Below are 20220 nucleotides of genomic sequence, written 5' to 3' on the forward strand. Positions count from 1 at the left end.
ACTCCGAGTTCTCTCGCAAACTTTCTGTACAAAGAAAACGGACAATGTTGTGCTATTTTCAATAAAATTATTCCTAATTTGCAAGGGAAAAAGAAATCCATATTCTCAGCAAACTGTATTGAGCTTGATACAGAAAGTAGAGGCCATCTACCAGAACTCGGGATGAAGAAAGCAATCGCTCCGTGCAGCGGTTTGGGCTTTCAAGTGACTGTATTTTATGGCTCGCTGGCAGTCCATGGCCACCCATCTGTGCCTTGACCCACACGGACCCGGTTACGGCACTGTGCTGTGGGTGCTAGCGTTCACTGCATAATTCTGCTCATATACAGCATGGTGTGCGTGTGTAGGCAAAGCTCCCATCACCTCCCTGCTCAAACAGAAGTGGGACTGGGTCCTACTGAAAACATAATTAAAACTAATTTTACTGAAACAGATTTAGAGATTTTTTTTTTTTCTTCCCATTTTAGATGCTTATTCCGAAAAGCAAAATTCTAGGAAGCCTTTATGGCATATATTAGATGCTCATTTTTTGAAGTAACTGGAATGGTGTTTGACCTTCTGCTTGAAATCCAGATGGGTTAACCTTCTGGTCCACTGGGTATAATCATGCTCATAATACATGAACGCTCAGTTTTACATTTAAAAAATCGATAGTTTCAAGAAGCTAAAAATTAGGCAACTTATGATGGGGTATTACTCCCTTTCCCTCTCAAGAAAAGGGAAATCTGAGGACAGTTGTTGAAAATGGTGGGTTTTTCTCATTTACTTTCACCAATTTTCTTTCAGCTTACCACCTGCAAAGATTTAATTCTTATACTTTATTCATCAGAGTAACCCCCCCAGCAAAACTTATGCATAGAATCTACATGTCCAGAGAGATACTGAGAGAACCAGACGCCCATTACTAATGAAGAGCATGTTACAGGTAAACAAGGAGAAAAAATTACAAGTAACAAATAAGCATGAGGTCAAATCTATCACTAGTACAAGCCTCCAAAGTCAGTTAACTATCACATGGATTACTTTGGTTGCGTTGCTTTTGTAACTCTTCAAATTCTAACAAACTATTAGTGCTGAACCAATATTAATAGCTCAAATTTTTGCATTTCTTGGGAAATATGAAAATAAAGATTTATAATAAAAAAATTAACAGAAAAATGCATACTTACATTACTTCATTCAGTACCACTCCCATACACTTCTGAAAATCTTTTTTTATTACAAATTCCCTTAACAGGTTCTAGTCTATAACGACTAAGACTTTAAGAATGAGTTCACCTGTGCACAGTAACTCAGCTATCATACCTTTAGGTAATAAACCATAAAATAGCAAATGAATCCTGAAAATTAGCAGCAAGCTGTTAGGAAGAAATCTGCAGAATTGAAATAACTTTCTTTACAAAAATTATCAAAAGAAACTAATTTGCTACAAGACATTTTATGAACAGAGCAACTATACTTGGAGTAATTCACAGAATTGTTTGCTTGCTTCTTAGAAAGTATCTTTAGTTGACGTAGACTTTTTTACAAGGTACCAATTACATAATATTTCTCTCTCTCTGTATCCTGTCTTCCCTCCTTCAGAATATGGTTCTTAGCACAACTTGCAAGACTTTATTCTACTTTTCAATCTTCAGAAATGCACCTGCATGCTTGCACAAAGCACTGCTGAAATTACCTTACTTGCATAAAAGACCAAAGTGATGATACTGTGCAAATTCACGTCATGGAGAGAGAAAGAGAGGGAGATGACGCCACATAATTCTGGTAAGACTTCTTCCTTGCAATTGATTTTACATGGCTGGACGGGGAAACAACGTAAATCGCAACAACACATAGCGGATAGACACAGAAATTACTTCTCCTACCAAAGATTTGATGTTGGGTTCTCTGACTGAAGCTTGCTGATGCGTGACTGAAAAAATGATCTAATATTATAGTCATTATATGGCTATAACGTATAATATGATACGAGTCAGACTTTCTTTGCAAAGGTTTAAAATTCTGCTGTACTAATTGTGAGCTGTAAGATCCCAGCCCAGGAATCCAATTTATGTATAATTTTTAAAGATATCATTCAAACCATTCAGCTATTTCTGAATGACAAAACAAACATTTGATAACTAAGAACATGCAGTATCTAACGTTAGGAAGTTGATGTTTGCCGAGAGTATTTAAAAAGTGACATTGTCACACTATACCAAACTCTTGCTTCAAATTGATAAGTAATACATTATTGTACGTTAATTTTTAGTTTGAGCTGAACTTCTACATTAACTAATTCAAAGTAAAAATAAATGTTTTGCAAACAAAGTATCTAATTAGTTTGGACCCTGCTCCTATATACAGATGCCTGCGCAAAGAACCTCCAACCACTTGCAGGATCTGTGCAAGTACGAGGGTTTGCTCTCACCCATCTAATAGCTACCAACTAGACATTTTTCTGTTTTGTCCCTCCCGAGCCTCAGTTTGCTTTGTGAGGCGACATACACCATGGCAAATTGGAATGAATTTACAATACCTACTTGTGCATTAAATATTTGGGAAGCATTTTTATAAATATATGGCTCTGTTTATTTCAGGTTTGGCTGTCACGCAGATGACAGCAACATTCTAAGTGAAATGAACGCAAAACATCCATGCTCCTGGCTGGAACAAACTGATTATAAAATTCAGATGAACAACCAGAAAACAGGTTTTTTAGTCACATAGCTCTTTCCTTTATTCAATGGCCAATGTACACCTACTTGAAATAAAACACCACCCAAATTAGTATTCCCTCATTAATTTCCTGGATATCCCATCTCATTGCATTAGAAAAGTGCTTCAGTGCATTACTCTGACTTTTCTTTTATAAATAATAAAATTTGTTAATTTGTTTTTACAATTCAAATTTTGGGGCTCTTTGGAAAACTTCTCTAAGTGTTCTCCAGTTCTAAATGTTTGATATACTTTTCTTTTTGACCAGGAAACTATCTTCAGTGCTTGCCAACCACGAGCATTGCAGCATCCTGAGGCAGGCTGGCCTATCACCCCCCAAAACAGCAATTGCCTTGAAAAAAAAAAAAATTGTAAGTGACAGGTTATATAGCTGGTTTGCTCTTTTTCCGTTTCTGGAGCCATGCAGGCTTGCATTTTCAAGGTTTCCTTTACAAGCTAGAAAATTAGAAAAGTTTATTCATGGTGAAAGTCAAGATTTTCACCTAAGACAACAGCTTGAATTTTAAATAAATCATATATAGTGAGATTTCTTAAAAAAAAAAAAAAAGTCTTGACAACTTAGCCACCCTCTAGACTTCTTCAGTGTGTCCTACTACAGCTTATGCTATCATTTGTTGAAAATTTACCAACCTTTTTCCCTTGTCAGCTTCCATCAAATTCTAATTTGGTATATATTTCACCTCCATATTATCTGAGTTTTCAAAGAGTCATGGTATCATTACGGCTTTTCCTTCACTTAAAAATATAACCAATTAAAAAAATGTTCTGCTACTCAGAAAAAGGCAGGATATAGATTAAGTTTTCACTACAATTACATCCCATGAAAGAAATAGGCCAAATAGTATTTTATCAGGCTTTGCAACCTGCTTGCCAGAAGCACGATGTTTAACATACTCTCACATACCACAAGTACGTGCAGATGGAAAACTCCAAACTTGCTGTTCTTTTTCTCGTAAGACTTGACAGACATATAACAAAATACATAAAGGGCTTCCAAAGGTTGATGTTTTATTCCTAGGGAACTTGTAGGGATTCAAATATTTCAAACTATATGGTTCAAAAATTGAGACGGCTTCTATCCCTTAAACAGAACTTGCATAGACACCAGTGCTTGTAATCTCTGAGGCTTAGGACCTAGATGTTTTCACTTCTATTTTTAATAGCTAAATTGTCAAAGGATTGACAGAACTACACAACAGTAAGTCTAACTTTCACAGAGATGGATATATCCATTGTATGTGGCTAAATACCTGCACTTCCACTGTTTCCCAAGATCTGTGCATTTGAGTGAGCAGATTGAAGAACTGCAAACTAAGCTTTTCATTTGCCTGTACATTTTATCTGTTATATATGATGTTATAAATCAGTTGCATAGGACAAAGTGGAGTTAAATGCCTTCATTCCTTTCCTAAAAAAAAACAACTGGACTGTTATATTTTAAAAGCTAAAAATACTATGTATTTTTTACAGTAGCAGAACTGAATTTAATTAAGAAAACAATATTCAAAACCAGTCTCAAAATATTACATTATACAACAGTGCAAATCAGAAAAATACGCAAAATTTCAACTTCTCGAAGACTCTGGAATAGCATAAATTGTTTTCTTAATGCTAAAAAGAAACATCAGCGAACCTTTAGTTTAGCTGCTGCCTGAAGTCGTATCAGTAGAACAGTGAAAATCAACAACATGCCTACAAGTACACATGCACCCGGACAAAGTAAATACCTTTAACAGAATAAATATTTTAAGAATTTTTAAGAAGTTGTATCTTCCATTCATGCCACCCTAAAAATGTACTCCATTTTCTTGCCAGAATAGCTGATGCATCTTACAGTTCTACATACAATATACACATTCAAATATATGATGAATTGGAGGAGAGAAGGGGGATTCGATGGTTATCTGCAATTGTGCAAGCAAGTATTTTTTTCCTTTCTTTTTTAAAGGGAGTTTGGTTACGGTTTGGAGCTAGTTAGGAAACAATTTATATATACATATTACCTATATCTTTTCTTCCTTGCTTATAGGTTTAACTCATGGTGCTAGTCACAATTCAAGTTTGTGTGAATAACAGAAACTGGCTGTCAAAACCATTCCTCACATGAACATTCATTCATAAATCAAGTTCTTGTCCCCTTTAAGCTGCTAGTAAGCCTCCTATCTTTCCCCCCACTTTGGCTTTTTATCCACCTAGTCTTACTTAAGAACACGCTTACACAGGAGAAATATAAATATATTTTCAGATAGCTTTCTCTATTTTGTACATGCTTCCCATGTAGCGTACATGAAAAACCAAAAGGAATGCGATCATTAACTTGTTACTTCACTCATTAGGAATTTTGCTTGGAACGGTTCAGATAGAAAGCACTTACTCTATAACAAGCATTAGAGAACTGAATATAGCACTGCAAGAGCTCAACAAATGTCCCTTTACAAAGAAAGGCTACATTTGCCTACGTTTTGTTCCATTTGCTAATGTGCCAGTTCATCGTTTTTTCCATGAATTGTTAATGAATCATTGTGAACAGGCAGGAGAAAAAGGAAATAAAACATGTAAAATTAAGCCTTTAGATTTTCCCCCCCCCAGGTGTAACAAGAATTCAGCTAGGAGAACTTAAGACAGCGCATAAGGACATGGGGATGGTAGCCAAAATAGTCTGTATTTACTTGTTTGTGTTTCCAAGATAGGCTTGTAAACAACTTTTAGTTTACAAATCTTGTAGCTTGCAGACCTGCGAGGTCATCTGATGAAAAAGAAGGAACAAATGAACCCTAAGACGTATTACCTGTCCATTTTATGTTCCTGTCCATGAACCGATCGAAAAAAGGTTCCTGGCATCATGGCACCCAATGGGCAGAAGACACAGTTATGCAGAGCAGCAAAATATTGTGAAAACAAGCTGTACAAGTAATATCTGCCAAAGGCTGACATGTTCTAGTTTCCGCAGAGTTAGCAAAAAACAGGACACTGTCCAATTCTGTTTAGCACACAATTCTCAGAATTTGTAAAGAAGTGAAAAACAGGGAAGGGATGTCCTTGAAGAACTCTTGCACATATATTTATATACATGTGTGCGTTGTGTATTTGTACAAGTAAAAGTGTCATCTCATCAGCTTTAAAAAAAAAAAGGGAGCAATTCTACAATATTGCCCACGGTACTGTTTTATTACCATTGAAGCCTGTCATACTTCAGACTAAAGTATCTGTAAAATGTACAAAGATTTTTGCCATTTTAATTTTGATATTTGGGTAGAAGTCTTTTAATATTATTCTTATGTCTCAATGAACAACATGATTAATCAAGTCATTTGCTCAGAAATTATTTATTTTTATGCACTTTTTAACAGAGGGGTTATAGGAGAACCTCAGCTAAACTTCCAGATATACAATTTTGTACCTTAGAAGGAGGAAACACAGAAAATTAAGTGTGTATACGATACGGCTTCCCTCTCTAATTACTCAGAGGCCAAGTTTGAGCATTCTGAAATTTGTGGTCCGGTGTCAATAGTTCAAAATCTGCATCAGAATGTGTGGCCCATCTCTAGAATTACATACTTTAAAACAACTTTTTCCTCATACCTGACATATTTACTTCAGTACGCAAAAGATCAAAGGGAAAGGCTTTGCAAGTTCATCAGTCCCAACCTCGGCAGCATTTTTCAATTGACCATTTGAAGAACAAGCACAAAATGCATTACAATGACGTGGAACGAACTCACTGTAAGGTGCTATGCAGCTCACTGAATCTCTGTCCACTCTGAGCTTGTTTTATGAAAAAATAAAAGTTCACTTCACTCTAAGAAGGCTTGAAAACACTCCAGGCAGCAGCAGATCTTTGCTTCTGTTCATAGCTCTGAGCTGAAAAACCCATATGTTTGGTCTCATCTTTGAACTAAATTCATGGTCATCTTACATTTTTGTTACTGTGTATTTTGCAACAATCACGTAGCAACAATTCCACAAGTTTTGTGCTACATTTCTTTTATTCTACCTATTCTCTTAGGCTAAATACTACTTCGAACTGTTACGGGTATCCGATCAAAAATACTTCCCCTCAAATCCACAGGCATCTCCAAATCAATGGCAATGGTAGCCTGTTCAAAATTTGACCCCATGTATTCTTTGTGAGTGTGAATACCCCTAAGAGCTTTGCACCAGAGACCCCTACAGGGCTAGCTTTACCCATCTGCAAATGGAATTACATATTTTTCAACAAAAGTTTTCTGCTAAAAGTGTACAAATAGAAGCCTGAACTACTGATATCTTGTGACAGATTAAAAGGAGAAAATGCAAAAAGATTTTTTGCGGACACGTTTTGACCTAAAGTAATTTCCAGATGTTTATAGCCCTATACGCATCTATCGATACAGAGCAATGTACAAAATATAAGTATCAGAAGTATCATACTTAAGTATCAGAAAGGGGGAGAGGCCCCAGAGGCTGAATGGAGGATGAACAGAAGGCATGCCTACCACAGAGCATACAACTCTGCTTAAAATCCCCCTGAAACACAACCTCCACAAATTACCAGAACTAGTCCCACAGCGTTTGCAAGTGGCTGTGAAACCCTTCTCTAATCTCCAGAAAACGTTCAAATAAAAAGCCTGTGGCAGTAACCAAGGCTCTTCAGCGTAAGTAAGGGTGGTACGTTAAGTACATTCAGGACATACGTTGTGGGGGAAACTCTTCCAGTGAATTTTGCTTTAATACATGCTCAAATGTGGCCTACTAATATTGGCTGACTTCTCCAAACTCAGGCTGAGGCCTTCTCTGGATGTAAATTCAATTTTCTTGCTCTTTTGACCTACAAACCTACTACGAAGTACATTCCTCTCTCCCGAAATTAATGTGACTTTTGAAGATTTGTGCATGCCAAAACTGCTTCATTTTCTGCCCAAATGGGGCCAGTGTATACACCACCACAAGTAAATATGTAAAGGTCAAAATGACTTCATTTTATGCTGCGTCTAGCAGAGACAAGCATGAAGGCAGAGACACAAAAGGAAGGACCCTATCTTTTTTCTCATCACCTACACCTCCCTATTTCCAGCCTGCCTGGTATGCAGTTTACTGCAAACCAACCGTTCAACATGCCGTTACGAGCAACGCGGCTGTAATTTTACCTAACTAAATTAAAAGCCTCTCTTGTGCAGATTACTGCAAGTGACTAAATTTTCATTATTGTATCAAATTTCCCCTTTTAAATCACAAGGAAAGCCACCCAGGTGAGGGCCGAGAGCCTTATTTAAGTACAAGTTGCTGTTCAGCTGCGGCAGTCCCTCCAGCAGAAGAGGAGGCCGTACCAACAGCAATGGCTGTCCTTGCCTCCTCCTCCCAGCCCTCCAGATGGTCTCTTCATAGCAGGGCAGTTCAACACGGCGAGTCCTGCCGCCCCGTTCACAGGCGGCCATGACTCCAGCCATGATTAGGAAGACAGACGTGGTTGAGGTCCTCATGCAGATACCCTCCTGCTACCAAAATGGTGGTGAATCCACCACAGAAACAAAGCGCTCTTTCTTCAAAAGAGATCTAAACCAGCTCCTTGTAAAATAAGAGTGTGCCTTACCTGTAACGGGGAGCTGTGCCTGCAGGATGGCAAAGATCGCGATCCTCCTCCACTTCATCTTGCTCGCCCGGGCGGTGCTGGGGAGCGGGAGGCCGCAGGTGCGGGGCAAGGAGGAGGAGGAGGAGAAGAGGCACCTCCACGGGCTTTGCTCGTCTGCCGGCCCCCGCAGGAAGCTCACCTCCTATGAGGGCTTTTGGAGTCCACCTGCCGGCAGCGGCGCCCAAGCACGCGCCTTCCTCTGCCTCGCAGCCTCTGAGGTCTGGGGTTTACATTCTTGGTATTGATGTTTGGGGTTTCCTTTTGTATTTTTTTTTTTTTCTTTCTTTCTCACTTTGCAAGATGGTTTTTGGTGGGTTTTTTTTCCAGTTTGTCTGATGGTTCCTAGGATATCCCAGTCAGCAGCCGCTGATCTCTATGAGGGGCCTAGAGAGGATATGTGGTATCAAATTCAGCCTGACTTCAAAAGGGATACTGTATAACTATGTCCAGTGTGCAGTACGGCACAAATAGAAGTTTAAAATTGTAAGTTATAGTCACTCCTGAACAAGTAGCTGGCTAAACTGGTAAAGATGTAAAGTTCATTTCTAAATCGAATTGAAATACGGCCTTACCACGAGCAACTGGAAGTGGCTGCACTCTCAGGGCTATGGGGTGGCCGGCATCAGGGAGAGCTGGGCTCTGCCCGTCCTCGCAGACAGCGGCCACAGGACATAAAACACCAGCACAGTGGGTGCTGCCTGGCTCATTTCAGTTGTACCTGTCCATGAAACGGAGATTCCTTTTGATGCAACACATCGCATCTTTGTGTTTCGAAAGAGCGTCAGCATGTGCAGAGCTCTGGAGCCATTTTGTCCTCTGAGCCACCGCAGCCCGTAGGGAGGAGAGCCTGTGTCATCTCTGCGGGAGAGCACAGCGTGCATCTCCTCCTCGCTTGGCTTGAAACGAAAAGCTTGGCAGCCACTAGCTACACATGCCACTCCTACCTACTGAGGGGGCCACGAGATCAACCTTCTTGCTGCTTGAAGCTGTCCTCTAGCGACAGATCCCGAGGCAGACGGGCGCGCCCCAGGAGCAGCATGAGTGGTTTGAAGGTGACTGCATTCTGGGAGCTCACAGGGCTTTCCAGCCCCACGTTGTGGGCTGGTCCGTTAACACGGTCCTCGGAGCGACGCAAAACGGAGCAGGTCTGCCTGGCAGCCATGCTGGCGAAGCCTGGTTTCCCGCAGGGCCACGTTCTCCACCCAGCACGATGACCGCGGTGCCTCCCACGCTGCCCTAAGCCCCTGCCACCCCCGGGCTCTCCTGTGCCTGCCTCCGTGGGGCCCGGCGGCTGGGCACGCAGCCCCGGGCAGCACATGTACGTGTGACTGACTAACCCAGCAGCCCAGTGTGAAAGCGAAAATGCCCTAGTTTTTCTGCTGCTCTGAGGGGACTAATAAGATCGCTGCAGCTAGCTACACAAAACCACGAGCAGAACCGGTTGCGTTGGAGTCTCCTTTGTTTAGCTGGATTGATGTTGACCCCCCGGGTCAAACGCGGTTGGGGTGGTGGCGAGCGGCAGGCTGAGCCAGGAGAACGACAACGCCTGTTTCCTTGCGAAGCCAAGCTAGCGATCAAATTGGGCGGTATTACAGCAGCACTCTCTAGGCAGCGGTGGATAACCACACAGGCAACAGAATAAGCACGCTTTAGCAGTAACCCAGCAAATGTCACTCTGGAGAACGCTTTGCACTATGAGCTGGAAAAACACAAACTGATTTGTGTTAACAATATTAAATCATTCCATTATGCTTTTACCTGAGGACCTTGCCATGCTTTTCAAATTAGCCTTACTAAAGCCAGAGCAGTTAAGCTTTTACAGATAAGAAATTAAGTGTTAAGGGAGACAGGGGAAACAAGGGAGACAGGGAAAACAAGGGACTAGAACTCAAAGAGAATCAGGGACACCTGGGAGTTGTTTGGTTTTCTTTTTTTTTGGTGTTGTTTTCTTTATAACAAAAAAAAAAAAAAAACAACAAGGGAAAAAAAAAACAAGAAAAAAAATCAAACCAACCACCACAGAATTTTTAAATGCATAGGGAAAAAAGCCAGGGGAGAGCCAAGGTGTGGTTAGGGGTACTTCCTCCTCAACATTTCTCATTGCATTATTATTATTAAGAAGCAGCAGCAGCTAATAAAAGGATTCATTTAGGGCAACAGAGGGGAGAAGAAACCCAGCATAATGAGATGAAATTAAGAAAGGTGAAATCTGAAGTTTCAGAAAAACCTTCCTGAGAAGGAGATATTAGACAAAAGTAATTTCTCCAGCAAAGTGGTAGGGCATTTATATGAAACCCATACCACTTGACGCAGTGATGCCAATTCTCACTTTGTAAGAAATCTCCCATTATTGTGCTCCTTTCAAATGTGAACAAATAAAATTTTCCCTTTTATTAACAGAAAGAAAAAGTACATTTTAGACAACTGTGAATTAGAAAAGCTTGAAAACATGACTTAGATGCACCCTAAAGCCTGAAACTCAGCCTCCTCCCCCCGCTCCCCATCAAAATACAACTGGTCAACAGAAGATTGCTGAGTGTTTACAATAGCAATACTACTAATACATTTCAGGATCAGAGCTTAGGGCTGGGAGGAAGAACAAGTATCTCAATGAATAATTGCCCTTTTTTTCCATTTCTAATTCTTAGAAAAGAAAGAGGAATGTGCATCCCCAGCAGGTACAGGAACAAGATTGGTGGTAACTATTTCCCGATAGTATGAAGACAACTGGCAGGGTGAGAGTTATTGTGCGTATAAGACATAAGGATTTATAGTCTTTTGAAAGCAAAGTAAATTGAAGTTCTTGGAAGAAGGAGACCAAGAAATTTGTCACCTTGCTGTCTGCAGTAATGAAGGCTAATACACTGATAAACAGTATTAGGCTTTTATTTAATAATTATTATATATTGTACCAGCCAATACCAAAATTATTAGCATTACTAGTATCAAAACCTTGCGCTGCATGCCATTCTGTGATACTTAGACTTTACTGCTGAGCCTCTGCTCTCCCCTGGCCTTGGGGAGGGTTTTCTTTGTGGCTCTTCTACCCCAAAAGCTGCAAGGGAAGGATGGAGATGGGCTCTGACTCACCGCCAGGCAGAAGGCAAAGCACTGCCCATGAGAGCCACCATGCATTGAAGCTGAAAGACGTGTCATTAGTCCCAGAAATGGCTGTGCTCGGGTTCACGGTCTATATTCCAACACAAGCTGGGTAAAGCCCCTTCTGTCCACTTCCCCGTGTAACAGAAGATTGGCTGAAATAAGGAATTAGTGAAGGGAAAGAGATCCCTGTTCCCACTGCAGGCTGCCTAAATCTCACTGACACCTTATCAAAAAGCTAAAATAATATCATATTAGTTATTGATATTTTTGGGTAACAGTATTTTCAGAGGAGCAAATGGCACTGCTCATCACTATTCCGCTGACCCTTGTCTCCTCCTGTTATTGATCATAGCTTCCCCCTCCAGCAGAAAGCCAGCAAATTATCACTTTATTCAAAGTGTTGAGGCCAAAGGTAAGGAAAAGGAATGAAGAGCTGTATAAGAAAGGGAGATTAATGGCAACAGTAGGCACACTGAGAGAACAGCAGTTGGGCCAGTGTGTTTTGATGTCTAGATAGGGAAAGGTCAGAGAAACAGAGTATATGGACTTCATTTAGAAGTGTGGGTAGAGTCAGAAAAAGGCTTTGCATGACAGTGCCCCTAGAAATTCTCTCCTCCCCATCCCTCACCTTTTGAAATAAGGCAAGTTTATCATTATAATCTAAATACAATGAAAGTATACAAAAGAGCAACCATGCTTGTATTATGAGTTATTCTCACAACAAGCACAGCATGGAAGATGCAAATCACATGCAGTCAAGGACTACAGAAAAAGATAAAGGGGAAGCGGTCTCTTCTCTAGGAAGAAGCTTTTCTGTGTTCATACAGCTTGCAATTACACAATGAGGACTGATTTTCTTAGAGTGTCACCTTCTTTTCAGCCTATTTGGTCTTTGCATCTCTAGGAACTACATAGCACAGTAAAAACTTCGGCACCTCCTGCCCACGTTGTGCATTACGCAATCTCATACATGCATTTTTACCAACAGTTTAAGCCATACTGATGTTTCAGTTTACTCACTTCAGTCAGACCGTAAGAACTTTGTTAACACTGGACTAGAAATGAATGCCAACACTAGTTGAACCAGCAGCTATTTTTCTCAATACAGACAAGGCCACAGTGGAGACATAAAACCCTCCCTGCTGGGTTAAGAAAAGCTCTCAGCTAAACTTGACTCTTTATCTAAACATACGGGTGGAGGAAAGTGCATTTCAAGAATTACCTGCACTGGGAAGACTGCAAGATTTGATCTATGGTTCCTGAAACAGAACAGGTCAGGGAATTGAAGTGGTCTCCAAGTACAACTCAGTTGTGTTTAACGCTGGTTAAGGTGCAGCTCATTATCTGTAAGGATAACATCTTTCAGAAAATAGACAAGGTATGCATTCAATTGGTTCTGTGCATCAATATGCCATTCTTTCTCTGGACACAAGAAATCCTGGAACAGCTCTAATGCAAGGGGCTGATTCATCCCCTGAAGCATCCCCTTTTCACGCTTACTGGTTATGCTTTGACTGTACTATAAAAAAAAAAGCAGCAGGGCTTGCAGTTTTAACAGGAAATAAATGAAAACTAAAAAACAAACCCACACCACAGTCAAGCTGCGGATTAGAAAAATAACTACACACTGCCCTCTGGCTCATGTATTGCTACCACAGAGAGCTTGCCTGTAATCATCACCGCAGACTGCTGGGACTGAGAACAGGTCAGCCATCAGAAGTTCTCCTAAGCCTATTTTATACAGTTAGTACTTGCAGGCAAAATTAATACCTACATCACCTAATGGAGGAGCTGGCCAACTTCAGAGACGGGAGAATCCAGACAGACAGTAGAGTCTTGCTCCCGATCCAGCAGGGATTGACAGCTGTAGTGCCAGAACTAACTCAGTAAATACCAAAATAATTTTTGGAGATGTTCACACACAGATCATGGGTGTTAAATAAGCAACAATTTTCTCTGGTGAGGAAGCTGGAGCCCCCAGCAAGGGATGCCATTCACACAGTAGACTTAATACACTGAAAAGAAAAAGTCTGCTGTTTACAGTGTGTAAGCCCACAACTTCTATTGACAAAATGTTGCGGACTGGCAGTCCTTCATTGCTTCACTGCATTTCAATGCACTGTAGTGCCTTACAGTGAAGCTTCAACTGGGTTCAACTGTGCTAATCCCCTTGGACTGCAGCAATTAATACTTATTTAGTGATAATTGCTGCATTCCAAGAGGATTAGTCCCTGCCCTGCACTTTTGCCAGCATTGCAAACAGAAAGCTGGAAAGAAGACAGTGTCTAACTACAGACCTCGCTTTGCAGCTCCCAACAGGGAGACAAGAGAAGTTGGTCGCGCTACAACTGCTCCCCTGTGTGAAAATATTGCTTTTCCAAGGGAAAAAACACTTGACTGTCGCTACTCCTTGCAGCTGCATTGTGCAAACAGAAACCCTGCCACATCCAAGGTGTGGGGGGGGAGAAAACAGACACCTGCACAGTACCATAAAGACAAACACAGCCATGAGTATATGTTTCCTATGGGAGATGATAAGCAGGCCCTGATGCAGTGTAAGAACAAATTCCTATTCATTATCTTGGGGTTTTTTTTGTGACTAGCAGTCCCCTGTTCCCACTACAGTCTTAAAATTTTCAGTGCAACGTAGATTTTGGAAACCTATAAAGGAGATGTTAGTAGAAAGTTAAAACGCACCTGCTCTGAATACTCAGTTTTGAGAATACTGAATGTGTAATGGTCCAATTCTTTCCTCCCCAGTGAAGCCTTTATGATCTGCTCTGGATTTTTTTTAATGCACTGGAGAGACCACTGCTTACATCATATCTTACGAAGGAAGCACAATGCTTCTCTTCATTTAGGCTAGCCAAGCTACTCTTTCACATCATTAACATTTTCACCTGTTAATTGCAGGTGAATTTCCCTGATTACATTCCAGCACATGTAGAAAAATTCTGGGACTTTACCACTAAACACACATTCTGGAAATGCTATTTTTAATTACAGAGCACCTTCGGTGTTTTCTTGCACGGCTGTACAGACTATAATTGATCAGTAAGGTTACGTGTCTTTCATGAATATAAAAATATTGTGAAGCCAGATTTTAACACCTATGACAAGTATCTTCATTTCCTTTATTTTCTTCCCCTCTTCACCCCTAACACATACCTCTCCTGCATTTTTCAAATGCTCATCTGGGGGAAAACTTAATGAAATGAACTGAAATTCATTTAAGCATTTAAAACAAATAAAAAATCCAATTCATGCTTGATTAGGCAATTGTTTTTTGCTAAATGACAACAGGAAAGAACTACATGAGGTTCTTATAATAATATACTGCAGGTTTTGTGCAATTATTTCTCTATTTTTTATCCCTAAACAATTTCTTCATTTCAATCTAGAAACAGTTACTTTTTAATACCAGGCGATGTTTCGTAGGCTCCATTGGCATAAAACATTATAGAAATACAAAGTATCTTCAATTTTTTCACACAACTGTACATGCTTAAATATGCAATTACATACATGCTACCTAGCATTTCTTGAAAGTCTGTCTTTCTCCATGTTTGCACACACATACACATACCCTCTGCATAGCTTTGTCAAGTTACTCTGTGTTTGCAGCAACCAAAAGTCATCTTGTTTTTAAAACAGTCATTCCTCTCATCTAAAGGTACTGAGATGATTTATAAGTATTTTACATGAATCCTGCAAACTGGTACCAATCTACATTTTTATAGATAAGGGATGGGGGGGAGGGGGGGCAGTGTAAGGGTGCAAAATGAGTAAGGTTACAACCTGAGTCAGTGGCAGTAGCAAAAATAATGTGAAGTAGTTCTAGACCTGTATGGGTGCGCTGACAACGTTATAGAGGTTGAGGGAGAGACTCCCCTCTCTTGACAAGAGCCGCAGCAATTGTTGGATCTGCCACCGTAAGTGTGCCATCTCTTTTGTCTGAACTGGAGAAAGTATAGGCAAAAGCAAGCCTAACAGCTGCAGGAATCAGAAGCAAAGAGTAATAGGGACTTGTTAAGGCTTTTCTATCTAGGATATGAAGAGCTAGAGAAAAAAATAATTCAGAACAATCACTACAGCTATCGTGTTCTTTGAGCAAAAAGAAAACATCCACTAAATAATACAAAATTTCACCCCTTCAGATACTAACTGCATACCTGGTCTCAGTCAAACAGAAGACTCCAGGCAGCTCTGCAACCAGCACAATTAATGAAGCTAAAATTTTTAAAAAGCGTGACTTTTGTACCTTTAATGTACATGAACTGGGTTTTGTTTTCTCTCTTGAGCTCCCAATTGTCATGACATATATAGAAACTTTGTGGCTTCAAGATCACACTATCCATTTCAAATCTAAATCAAATTGAGTTAAAAAGTCTGACAAAAGCAAGTGTCCAGACAACATGGTTACACACCTCTTGTCTCCATAGAAAACTGGGCTATGAAGAACATTAACTACTACAGCCAGAATGACTGACCTTTACACGCTAATCTAATTACACTATAATATTCAACACAGAAACTCTGAGAAAGCCACTAGACACAAAAGTTCTTAAGTCAAAAAGCCCCGGGAGCAACTCCAAGAGTTTTGCACAAGAAGTTCATGGACTGAGCTTCCCAGCAGGGAAAACAGAGTTGTTGGGGAGCTCCTCCAGAGCAGGGGGGCTGGCAGGGCAGCGACCTCATCACCAAGACACACAGTCCCACATTACCTGGACAAGAAGTGCAGTTGGGTGACAGCAACCAGGGTCAACCAGAGCTGAGGCAGGTTTGAGGTGAAGTCAGCGGGACTAGGCAATGAGCAAGGGCCTGAGCTCCAGCACAGCCCCCCAGCAAAGAGGGGAAGATTCAAAGCAGGCTTTCCCCACCTCTGCCTCACCACCCAAACACCTGCACGTAGTCAGGGCTGGCCTCCAGCACAGGCAGCCCAAACCACTGGAGAAGGGCTGGGCAGGGCTCAAACAACCCAAGTCCAACAAGATTAATCAGCTGTTGGAAATTACAAATCAGAATTAGGTGGTTTAGCTCAGCTAACAATAAGCCTAAGCCAAAGCATCGTCATGCTAATGAACACCCTTGCTTTGGATTCTTATAGTTAGTAAGCACTGAGAGAAATACACACTATTGAGTCTGGAGGTGGCTGCTCCCAGTCAATGTTCTGAGGCGTTCCAGACCTGTCTCCATTTCCTCTGCTAGAGTTTCTTAATTTAAAAACCTTTAAATCATTTTCATGGATATTACTTCTGAGCACTCCACAGCACAAAATGATTACAAAACACAAAAAAATGATGACTGCTCTTTTTTTAGCAGCTACCAGGCTGCGGTGTTCATGGAGGAAAGCATTCATAATGTAAAGCACTGTAGAAAAAGAATTTGTTCGTATCGTGCCCCCTGTCGTATGCTTTTCCAGCATCTTTGAGTTATGATGAATTCAATAACCAATTTTAAGTATTAAACATTTAACAATCAACCCGAATGTAAGTCTATGGCACCCTCTTGTGTTCAACAATAACATAGCAGTTTATTTGATTTTGAATCTTTCTAGGTTCAGTCTGTTGTTATTCAGGAAAAACCTGTTGAAGACAAATTCATCCATTAACTTATGATTAATACTTTTTCTATTAATCTAATACTCTGATTGAGCTACCTCTATTTTACTGTGAAGATCACAGATACAACACTAAATAGCTAAGAAATTAATTCCAGATAGAATTGAATAAAGGATTAAACTAATACCTGATATACATAAGCTCTATTCTGTAGCAATGTAGCATGTCACGAGAATCTATTGGACATAAGTCTTACATTAAAACACAAGAAAGAAATTGAAAATCAAGAAGTAGAAACACAAACATGTCAATGAGCAAGATTAGTAGACAAAGGAAAAGCATAACTGTATCGTTAGAGAGCCAGGCTGAGATGATCCTAATTAGATTCCCAGCTCACAAACATCCCGTGACTTAGTGAGGTGCCTAAGGTTATTATCTCTGAATGGAGACACTGAACTTCCAGGGCACGGAGAGTGACTTCATTACTCTTTAGAATATGCTCAGATACGTCAAGCATGCCATGGTAGAGGATACACATAGTCAGAAGCCAAAACGCTGATTCATTGTTTACAGCTGTACTAATTTCTTATACTTGGCCTCTTCTATTCTAAGCCACAATATTACTTCTGGATATCAGGAAAAAAGGAAACACGCCCACTAGTGAATTCCTGCATAAGCCTAATACAACAAAGGCAAGCACAGGGAGAAGAAAAGAAGGTGAGGAAAAACAGGACAAAAGCTGATGACTTTCTTGAGCTACTAACATTTACACACGTATTACTAAGGCAGAGAGAGAGATGTTTAGTATGATTGATACCCTAGTCTGCTTTACGTTCCACTTCTACATACAAAAATATCTTTGTCCAAGTGTTTAATGAGATGCATAGATATAACAACTCCAGACAGTTCTTCTCTGATTAACCCTCAAATCCATCTCTGTACTTGTAGCTTAACCATTCTGTTGTTCACCATTTTCCAAAACAAACATCTGGCTCAGGTCTGCTCAAATTTCAAACGTAGAGAGATCTGGATGATCTAAAATCACTCCAATAAAATCCAGTAGTATTAAAAAACCGTTTAAGATGAATTGTTACCAAAAAAGCCCTCCCTCTCCCAATCAGAAAATACTTGGGAATTTGTACTAATAGGAACATCAAATCCAACAAGACAACCAGAAAAAAAACCAGGATTATTCACCCTCAAATGAAAGTGATTCTTTTAAAAGTGGCATACTGGTTTTGGCTGGGATAAAGTTAACTTTTTTCATACTAGCTTGTCTGGGGCTATGTTTTGAATTTGTGACAAAAACAGTGTTGATAACAGGACAGTGTTTTAGTTATTGTTTACACAGAGTCAAGACATTTTCTGCCTCCCACACCAGCCCACCAGCAAGTAGGCTGGGGGTGCACAAGAAGCTGGGAGGGGACACAGCTGACCCCAACTGACCAAAGGGATATCCCACACCATATGACATCATGCTCACTATATACAGCTGGGGGGTGTTCAGAGTGATGGCATTTGTCTTCCCAAGTAACTGTTAATCCATGACAGAGCCCTGCTTTCCTGGAGATGGCTGAACACCTGCCTGCTTATGATACAGTCATTTAGGTAGGTAGAAGCCCTAGCCAGAAGAAATAATCAAATAAGGCTTCCTTGTATTTATTTTCATAAACTCCACTGTTATTATTTTACATTGTTTCACAGTACCAGATGCAGAAAAGAAAGTGAAACACAAAGATGCTTATTTCATCCAAGGAGGGAAAGCCAGGCGTAATAGGGGTGTTTCACCATTTACCCTAGCAAGCGTATAAGACTCCAGAGCAACAATAAAATAAGAGCTCTGATGAGAGGGTGCTTGTGTGTGAGGGAAGAAGTATTCTTGAATGTGAAATAAATAACACTCGACACCACTTGTCAAAAAATATTTTCATTTTAACAAAAGCCCAGCATCATCAGTCTCACACATCAGAAGTTATAGAGTGACATGTAATGAATTCAGTTGTCCCCATGGAAAGGATCAAGTCCATACCAGAGGATTGTTTGAGTTTCCACAATTGTTTTGCCTTATATAAAAATATTTTCCAATTTCACATTTAATGTCAGTGTTATCTTAACATAAATTGGTTCCATATTCTAAGTCTTTTTGATCCTAAGTTAGTTTTCAAATAGTAGAGCAGAATGTGTTCGATACAATAACAAGTACCTTTTTTCCCCTTGCAGAGAGGGAAAACTTAATAAGTTAAGTCAAAAAATACTTTCATAAATCATTCCAGTATTTGAGAAAAGTAGTGATATAACAACAACATTAAGATGTAGAGATCATTTGACATGACGAATTCCACTGTTCTATACATGGGTCTGCCTCTAAGGAGTCTAAATTCTCACATTCTTTACTCTGTAAAGTAAGTAATATTTGCTCATTGTAAAATCAACTTAATTGTTCATAATCCCTTTTGGATGTTTGTGAACTTAGCACATAGGAGATGAGAGAGGATGTAAAAAGGTGTTAATTTATTTTTTGTGGTTGTGTGTGGCTTATTTTAACAGAGAATTAATTATGCACACCATTCATTAATTTTCATTCTCTACAAGTCATGAATCATCTGTGTCATACTGTATTGCTTTTTTCTCACTTCTGGGTTACTAACCCAAAATTGCTGTGTAAGGCTTCCAAAACCAAAAATCTGCTCAGTTCTACTGTTGAGGGTAATAAAAGCTGTTACATTGCCATCTGATCAGACTAACAAAGCTGAAGATTTCAGAATCCTAATCAGAAAACATTTACCCTTTACAACATTCTCATTGAATTTACAAGCCACTACTCTTCTTATACTAAAGTCAGATACTTTAGGTATTACCACCCTGCTTCTTTTAAAGAGTCAGGGCATTTAACCACTTCCAGCTGAAGAGTTACCAAGAACTTACCATGATGTATACGTACAGTTTGCATAAACACAATTGTATTCTATAGCACATTCAAAATAGGCAGCAAATTAGAAAAATGGCTCAAATGAGGGAGTGTATTAGCGTGCAAAGAAAATTCTTAACAGAATTTGGGAACTCAGCGTATCATTTGCCATTGTAATACAAGCGATGCTTTCCATTCCACAGTCAGCTGAGCCATCCTGTAGTACTTTGCCATGAAGGTCTAAACGAAACTGGTATTAAAAATAAAACTGGAGCGTGCTCGCAAACAGGTATTATTTAACTAAGGCATTGAAAGGTTTA

General features: G+C 40.0%; 1 protein-coding gene across 4 annotated transcripts in view; it reads right to left on the reverse strand.

The window, feature by feature from the left end:
* CD247 (CD247 molecule) overlaps positions 1-18770 on the reverse strand; it is a 66681-nt gene extending 47911 nt beyond the window's left edge. For 2 of the 4 annotated variants that reach the window (XM_082337985.1, XM_082337983.1), the window contains exon 1: positions 8291-18770. In XM_082337985.1, coding sequence (XP_082194111.1) covers positions 8291-8348 — 58 coding nt within the window. In that variant the 5' untranslated portion in view covers positions 8349-18770. Of the gene's footprint in view, positions 1-6303 lie in introns of all 4 variants that reach the window. The other 2 variants (XM_082337984.1, XM_082337986.1) reach the window with 2 other exon arrangements.
* Between the last annotated feature and the right edge of the window lie 1450 nt (positions 18771-20220).

Source organism: Platalea leucorodia, assembly GCF_965183815.1.
Source record: "Platalea leucorodia genome assembly, chromosome: 2".
Taxonomy (NCBI): domain Eukaryota; kingdom Metazoa; phylum Chordata; class Aves; order Pelecaniformes; family Threskiornithidae; genus Platalea; species Platalea leucorodia.